This window comes from Nicotiana tabacum, chromosome 4 (genome assembly GCF_000715075.1).
Source record: "Nicotiana tabacum cultivar K326 chromosome 4, ASM71507v2, whole genome shotgun sequence".
NCBI lineage: Eukaryota > Viridiplantae > Streptophyta > Magnoliopsida > Solanales > Solanaceae > Nicotiana > Nicotiana tabacum.
Genome location: NC_134083.1, coordinates 971,721 through 980,409, shown reverse-complemented (window position 1 = coordinate 980,409; position 8,689 = coordinate 971,721). Strand labels below are relative to the sequence as shown.

The 8,689-nt window shown below is 36.7% G+C and overlaps 1 protein-coding gene across 3 annotated transcripts; it reads right to left on the bottom strand.

The window, feature by feature from the left end:
* Nucleotides 1-299: 299 nt before the first annotated feature.
* Nucleotides 300-7,960, bottom strand: LOC107775744 (putative membrane protein At1g16860). 3 transcript variants are annotated; one of them, XM_016595510.2, is made up of 5 exons: nucleotides 7,592-7,960; nucleotides 5,626-6,551; nucleotides 1,198-1,353; nucleotides 878-1,089; nucleotides 300-693 (listed from the first exon to the last, which is right to left on the bottom strand). In XM_016595510.2, exons 2-5 carry the CDS (start codon nucleotides 6,523-6,525, stop codon nucleotides 501-503), a joined length of 1,461 nt encoding a protein of 486 aa, XP_016450996.1. In that variant the 5' UTR covers nucleotides 6,526-6,551; nucleotides 7,592-7,960; the 3' UTR covers nucleotides 300-500. The 3 variants fall into 3 exon arrangements, with proteins under 3 accessions (XP_016450996.1, XP_016450998.1, XP_016450997.1); XM_016595512.2 differs by having other exon boundaries at nucleotides 7,084-7,918; XM_016595511.2 differs by having other exon boundaries at nucleotides 5,626-6,565; nucleotides 7,592-7,807.
* Nucleotides 7,961-8,689: the final 729 nt, after the last annotated feature.

Genomic DNA, 8,689 nt, shown 5'->3' with positions numbered 1-8,689 from the left:
AATATAGTATAGATATAAAGTCCGTGTCTCAACCCCTAAAGAGCATCACTCTTTTTTGTTAATTGCATAAATTAACAGAATTTTCTTTTTTTAGTTAATTGATTATCAAATGAAACAAAGATCCATCCCAAGCTTTGCCAAGTTCCTATTGGAGGCTAGAGCATACATAAGTAACGTTTACTTTGTTTGTCTTTCACCCTAAAAAGAAATAAACAAACAAAAAGATAATGTTCACCTCTTTCTTCGAGTCTTTCCCACAGCTGATACATGGTATAGTATAGTAATACAAGTATAACCACTACGCCTCAAACATTTAATTTTCCATTGCTACAGCATTTAACCATTCCTTCATTACAATATTGTCTAATAAAAGTTAAAAACAAAAGCTAGTAACTATACAGGAAATTGAACACCAACTATTTTCAGACATCTCTCCACAATAAACATCTTAAAGTACCTAACATCACACATACCATCTTAAGTACGTTGAACATAACCTATCATACTGGTATAGCATCAACTTTTGACGCATCTTCACATCTTAACACAATGCCCTCAAGGCTAGCCGGAAATATACATTTCAGCCACTGGCAACCTGTTGTAAATGGCTCGGGAGGAGGGACTATCATAAGCACGTTCTCATTCCTTTGAACCACTCCAATCACGCTAACTGTACTTCCTTCTTTTATATACCTATATCAGTAAGACAGTAATATTAGCATTGAGATAATTCAACACATGGGTACACATTCACTTGACGTGTTCCGCAGATGTTGCCGAAAAATAAAAGAAATAAAAGTCATCAAGCTACATTGAATTCCAACTTTAGTGCCTCGGAGCAATAGGATTAAGCATAATGTACTAGCAATTTCCATACCCTTCCTTCAGTCGCATTATGCGATCATCACTTGAAAGATTTCTTTCTCTCAACCACCTGATAAATTCTGGAGATAACTCATTATTCAATGGATCCACGTCAACAACTATCGACTCGTCTACATAAGGAGTCACCTTTGCACCACAGCCACTCTTAACCAATGCTCTTAACCCTGACTGAAAATCAGAGATATAAAAATCGACTACATGCCTCTGCAAAACAGTATGGACAAAGAATACCAGTCAGCAAAGTAACAATTACAAGAATTTGATTGAATCTAAACAGGACACGAAGATTAGGAAATCTGCCTAGCGACTCACTTCTGAAGATCTGAGGCCCCATGTAAAACGACGGTGAGTAGGACCTGCAGCTTTTGAATCCCATCCTCGATACTCATATAAACTTGTAGATGTATAGACACACCTAGGAACTTTTTGAAAGGATGACTCAAGAGGCACGTTTCCACAAGTCACCACCTTCATGAAAATAGAGTGTTATAGTACGTATAGTTTGGACAGATGTCAATCAACAACTGGAAAAGAAAATGTTGAACAGAAGAATCTCAATGTTCATATGTTAAAACATCACTTCAGAAGAATCTCAATATTCATATGTTAAAACGTCATTTCGGGCTAAATAGCAATAATAGCTTTATCCCATAAAGAGACGACCAATATCCCGCAGTTCTATCCTAGCAACTTTCAATAATATAAGTGCCATCACATAGTTGGCTACAAACTAGTAGCTAAGAAGAAGCTAACAAAGCACAGCTGCTAAAGAAGAGTTAGTTCCGCTTCTGGACACGAGAATAGTGCAACTACATCTCATTTCTACACCACGCACCAGACCTTAAGGATGATGTTCTATTCATCTGCTTATGAAAAGCATGCATGAGTGAGAAGGATGAACACTGCCATGCCTTTTTCTGATACAATTCAATCCTATCATTTCCATCACGCAAATGAGGACTTGAGCATCAATAATAATAGATCTAACTTTCACATAGCACCAATTAGTTGAATACAAAGACACCCAAAGAAAAGGAAATAGTCCCTTGACACTAAGCTCTTATCTTCCTATTCCAAACTTCGCAGCATCAAATAAATTGTCGGTAGGGAAGACAATTGGTTCAGTAGTTGCACCAATGACAACATTCAACAATCCATCAACTGTAACATAAAGTCAATCCTATGCATCTAATGATAGTCCAGAGATAGTGTTTCTTACTTAAATTGATACCTACAATTTTGTTTCCCTTACCTCTCCCTGGTATTTGGGATTCAAAAAAGGCAAGAACAACTCCTTCAAGACCAAAAGCCATTGAAAATTTTTATTAGTATGTTCCAAATATCATTAACTGCTAAGAAAACCCGACCACGACGCCATGAGCCCAACAGCATACCACCTGGTTGCACCAGTGAGCACCTTTCACCCATGTCCTTGCTAATAACCTTCACCACTAAGAAACACTCCACCTAGACACTCAGCCACAGTGCAGAAACAATTGGAGAAGCCATTATATCAGCCACCGAAATCACTGCAGCTGCCTGTCAGCAAACCATATGCAAATACCGAGTTAACTCCTTCCAGAAAAGAACTACCAAAAGTGCTGCCAACACCATCACACAACAACCATGTGCTACTTTTCATCTACTGCAGACTAACACCTAAGCCATCTACAAAGCATTACTAATAAAACCCATCTACACTTCCAAGATATAGTTCACCTAACTTCAACAGACCGCTGCTATTGCTGGCCATCATGTCCCTCAAAAAGGGGAGGAAGGAAATAATCAAATCTAGTTGCACCGGAGTAACAACCACTTTGATTTGACCATGAAGAAAAAGTATGTGGAGAGGTGAAAAAGGTGAAGTTACCTTTTGAAGAGCATATACCAAGTGTTATCTCTTATTTGTCAATAGATTTTCTTACCTAGTACCATATGAGTAACTAAACTGAAGAAGAGGTAGCCTAGTGGAAAGGATCCTTCATCTCCAACCTTCAGGTTGGTTGGAGTTTCAAGTCAACAAGGGAACAAAGTGGGAAAGGACCACGGTTGACTCCTTAGGGGGAGGTTTCGGGTGGATGGGGTTACCATATCAAAAAGAAAATTAACTAAATTGTACTGATTGAGGACATCTGCTGAAAACTTAGTAATAACACTTCAAAATAATTTAGATTGAGACGGGGAATTTCTAAGTGGTAGAAATCGATTTTCATCTTGAAAGATAAATATGAGTAAAAGTTTAGGAAAGAGATTTAAGAACAAAATCCATACATAAGGTAAGGTAATATACCGATCGAAAAAAAAAGGTAAGGTAATACAATATGATTGATAGCACAACTAAGTGATTAACTAAATAGAAAGACACATGTTTGTTGTAATATATTAAACTCTAAAAAGAGAGAGCGTCACAACATTCACATATTCACATATGGTCATGACATTAGGACCAAGACCACTATGAACTACAACTTTTATGCCTGAGTCCCAAACAAATTGGAATCGGCTATATGAATCATCACTGACAATAACAATTGTCCATTTAAACTCGTCTTAAGTTGACCACGGGGAACTACAACAAGGAAAAAAACAATTCTTAAAGCTTATTAGATATTAGAGACAAGTTCTAATGATAGACTTGTTACGTGCTAACTACTAAGATCACAACACCATATAAAGCCAAAAACATCTATAATCTTCAACCGACCACTAATATACACTTAACACATTAATCTTGTGTTTTTAAACGGGAAAGGCGTAAAAATGACAAGACTCTTCGGCACGATTTTTCGGAATGAAATGCACAATTTACAAAAAATAGAAAAAGTTCTTCAAATAAGCTGCAGCATGGCATCAGATTACACCTAAAATTACTAATTTTAGTATCCAGTAAACAATAACATCAATATTAATCCAGCAACCCAAATTAAACATCATTAACACATAATTTCAACAAGACTGCATAAAGAAATTCTCAATCACAAAATTGATCTTCAGCTTTCATTTAATCAACTACAAAAAGGAACTAATTTGCAGAAATCAATTTTATATTTAGTTGTAACAAATATATTCAATTTCATATTAAACTACCCAAGTAAATATACTAAGCAAGTAGAAGAGAGAAGCATAGAATAAGAAGAGCAGAAGAAGAGGACTTGCATACAAGAAGAAAGAATCATCATTTAACCCAGAAAAGGAAGTAAACCAAGAAAAGCAGATCAGTAGTAGAAGATAAATCATTACAAACTTGAGAACAAGAAGAGGGCGACAACAAAGAGAACACTTGAGCATACGTGGAAAGGAGTCTTAGTACCCAGTTAGTAAAAGGCCCTATGTTTTCTCCTCTTATTTTCTTTTTTTCTTCAATCTTTTGAAGTTACACTCAACTAATCAAATCCATCTTGCCTGAATCACTTAGCACATTATCATTTGAAGTGTACGCTTCTTCGAAGCACATCACTTTGTCCCCTCACTTCCCATTGCTCCATTGCCTTAATAGCAACAAAGCAATGGCTTCTAATAACACTGGTTAAGCCATAAAAGTACTGCATAAAATGATGGTATTTCATTTTACCCCATCAATTTTAAGATGAGGGATGAGATATCTTCTTAGACTTTCAATAGGGACAAAACGCCTCGCTGTTCATGCATTTTTGACTAGTTTGAGAATATTCTAATGAGGGTTGAACAAAAGGAAAAAAAAGTCCTCATCCAGAAAGGGGAATTAATACTTGATGAAACAAAAGGAAACTGACTTGACAAAGCACAACATTTATATACTGAATAAAAGAAAAACAAAAAAAAAGTTGGTTGTCCAGTGGAACATGTATTTCTTGGAAGAAAGACCCAAAGGATAAAAAATGATTATCAAAAAAACAATTATTTGTTTTATCTCGTAATTTCTACTTTGTAATATCAAATCAAGTATGCTTCAATCCATATTTAAACCAGAGAAATAGAAAGAACGAGAGGATTGGCAATTGCTATTCCTCTTTTTCGCAATTCGGTAGTTGGCTCCAATTACTTAAAGAAATTGCATTTGTGAATCTAAATAAAGTGGGCCGAGCTTTTTCGTTCTTTCTTTCTGTGTGTGACGATACAGAGGAGAAAACGGAATGCACTAATACGGGAGTAATTAGTTCCATTTGAAAAACCAACGCAAACGTAATGTTTATTTTCTCTCTCCCTAACAATAATGATAAATAGAGATCATTTTTTAAAAAGTTCAACAGTAAAATCAATTCATAAAAACTAGATGGTTTAGTATTACCATACATGACCTATTCTGTCACGTTAATTACTATCTGTTACGAAGATGCTTTAATCATTTTACTTAATCACTCATTAAAATATCCCCAAACTCAACAGAAAATGCATAGTGCGGGAGTGGACTATACCTATCCATAGTTTACGGGTATCTTATTCCCCTCTCAAAATTTTGAGGGGGTGAAGGGAAACAAACCTGAAATGATTGCCGGATCTTATTAACATAATTAAGATATGAACTAAAGGTATTTTTTATAACGCTAGCATTGTAGCTAAGATTTTTTTTTTATATCAGGTATAGCTAAGAATAGACATATACGACAAATGGATCCCTAATTGGCATAATATAAGCTTTAAAGGGAAAAGAAATTAAAAGAGCCCATGACCGACGATTCTAATTCTGAATCAAGCACCAGAACTGCACAAACTTCAAATGGTAACAAGTAAGATCTTATCATGTTATGGAAAAATACATACCCCAGAAACCTTGACATATTGGCCATTTTTGGCTGTTCTCAGTTCAGCATCTGGATAGCGGGAAATAAAACTAATTATAGCACTTCCACCACAGCAAGAGTTCCATACGAATAATGCAGCAACAATTCCAAAGAGAACCACAACAACGATCAGCAGAATAGCATTGTGCACCGCTCCAAGTATAAATCCCCCGGCAATAAAGCCCATCACAAATAACAAAATCATTGCCCACAGAATAGGTTTAGGGAAGCTCCTCTTAAAGGAATACACATCATTTTGACTGAGAGTTGTCACAGCCTGGCTGTTAACAACAGAAGGGCCATGAAACTTGGCTGACCCCATTGAGTCCAAAGGACCGGAGACCTTTCTTGGGGCCCCAGAGGAATTCAGAGGCCCAGAAGAAATAGGACCAGAAGTAATAAGACCTGTTGCAGGGAGAACCGGTGCTTGAGGACCTGAGTTTTGGCGGCCTGTTGGTGTCACTCCACCAGATTGAGGACCAGATGACTTTTTTATAGGCTCGCCATGCTTACTAAGGGGCCCAGAATTTGATTTCTTTGTAGAAACTGAACCAGGCACCCCTGAGGATGATATGGGACCTGAGGTTGAGTAGCTAGTCCTAGCAGCGGCATTAGGATTGATAGGTCCTGAATGTGATGCAGCACCTGTATATAATCCAGTCCTCGAAGTTGCACCTGTTATGGGTCCAGATTTCCTCGACTTGGAGCCATCCACAGGGATATCAAACATTTTCCCAAGCTCTCCTGACTTCTTTATGTCACCGCCAGTATAAGGCATGGGCGCGGAAGTCATTGTTGGTGTTCTTTCTTTTGGCTGCTCTGGCCGGCCTGACACGTAAAGGCCATTGCTGAGCTGGTGAGATGGGAATCTAGAACCCATCAAATCTTTTTCCCAACTGTACAAGTCTGGCACAGGCACGCTGAATTCACTTAGTTTATTAAATTTGCATTCTTAGTTTATTAAATTTGCATTCCGCATTCAGTACCACGCTATCAGATTAACTATTCTCAGCTTGTTCTAATAGTAACTTCACAAAAAATGCATTTAACAATAGTACGATGCTAGTAGCAAAAAAAAAAAAGCGTATAACAATTACAGTGTGACGATAAAAACGGCACTTGATAAGCATATGACAATTACAATGTGATGATAAGGAGCAATTGATAAATTAATCTGGTCATAGTTTTGCCATCCAGTTTGCACTAAAAAGGATACAATAATTTGACAAGGAATATAAAGAGATTTTCACAAATAAAGTAGAAAAATCAAGCAGCGTGTTGAAATCTAAGAATCAGGATATAACATCTAAAAATTCATTTTTCCGTGCGTGTCATTATCTTTTTCTGTATTTTCCAGAGGATGCAAACATAGGAGGAGAGAAGCAATTGAAAAGAAGTATAAAAACTGCAAAAACTTGCAGGTAAGGTGGACCTTTACCAATTACCACCGACTACCATCACATGGAATATACAGTAGTAGACTCTAAGCAATATTGACACAAAATTCTTGCATTAGACGTCAAAATATTAATCAGAAAAATGCAAGGCTGTTCTCCACAATTGGATATCAACTTGTGGGGTCTGCAATGACTGTCTATTTTAAACCCCAACCTGGGAAAAAGGGGACAGATAGAAAAGCAGAAGACCGGAGGCAACAAAAGATCAAATAGGAAGCGAATTCAGCATAACAGATAGATATGGAGTGAGAAATACGAAAAAGGAAAAGAGATAAGAGTCAGCAAGAGCAACTGAGAAATGAAGTTATACAGTGAAGCATATAGTTGTTAAACAAGGGAAGAGAAAAATATGTGTGGGTGGGGGGTGGGAGGGGGCAGCAATCTAGCGATTTGGGTAGAGTAAGAAAAGAAGCAAAACTTGGGGGTTGGGATTTGTGAAAATGGAATATGGGAGGAAAGCAAAGAAAGAAAGAGAGCAGCTGTAGGTACCCTGAGAAATATGCAGAGAAAGAGAGAGAGGTGTATTTGCAGTCCGTACTAACTCAGCAATCCCATCACTGCTCACTGTCAGGGCATCACCATCTGCTTCCTTTGCTCTAACTTCAGCCGCAACAACTTGCTGCCCTTTAATTTGTCCCCTCTCTCGTCGGCAAATAGATTTTATTTTTACCGTCCTCAACTAATATTAATCATTTCAAATACACTACTCATTCTAACTACGGCGTACACCTAAAGTAAGGGAGTGCGTAACTCGGACGGGATGACTAATGGCTTACACCTACTGTAACACCAACATTGACCCCAGCCTTCTGCATTTCAACTCTTCCCCTATTTGTTTTTTTTATTACTACAATTCTTGGTCATTCGACAAAAAGTATAAGTTTTAACTACAAAATTTATTTTAGTAAACGTTTTGGAAAAAATAAAGTTCATTTAACACAGTTGGATGTATCACCCGTGTTCTGTTTAAAGGAATAATCAAGACAATTTATTTTAGTAAGCAATTTGGAAAAACAGTTCCTTTAACGCAGTTGAATATATCACCCGTGTTCTGTTTAAAGGAATAATAAAAAATTATTGATCTATTTTTCTATGTACGAGTGACCAATTTATTGAGGAGAATCATTAAAACCAATAGAACACTAAATGTTTCACGCAACTTAACCATACATGATATTTAGAAAGTATTGTTTTACCCAAAAATTGTATCTTGGTTCGAATAATCAAACTTATATTAATAAGGGTCAATCTTAGCTAATAATAATATCCTTAGATGAAGTTCTTAAAGAAGCAGTAAATATTACGTAGGTACGGTCGGACAGCGACGGTGACATACAATAGATATTCTAGAAATTAGAAGCAATAATGTAGCATTCAATATCAATGAATAGCAATAAATGACATTTAAGTAAATAGAATGAATGAGTCACCCTAAAAAGAGCGGAATGAGTATATGTTCTCTCTGACAACAACGATGAATGATAGACAATTCCTTGAATATTTGAGTTATTCTCGGATCTAGTGGAAAAGTATAGATAAGAATCTCAGTGAAAAGGTGATGTTGTATCTTAGCAAAGAAGATTTGAT

Excerpts from the sequence above, each read along its gene's own strand:
- LOC107775744 (XM_016595510.2), bottom strand. The coding sequence starts at position 6,525 with ATGGGTTCTAGATTCCCATCTCACCAGCTCAGCAATGGCCTTTACGTG. Across the intron at positions 1,354-5,625 it reads AATATGTCAAGGTTTCTGGG|GTGGTGACTTGTGGAAACGT; the intron begins GTATGTATTTTT and ends ATTTTCATGAAG. Across the intron at positions 1,090-1,197 it reads GGGGCCTCAGATCTTCAGAA|AGGCATGTAGTCGATTTTTA; the intron begins GTGAGTCGCTAG and ends ACTGTTTTGCAG.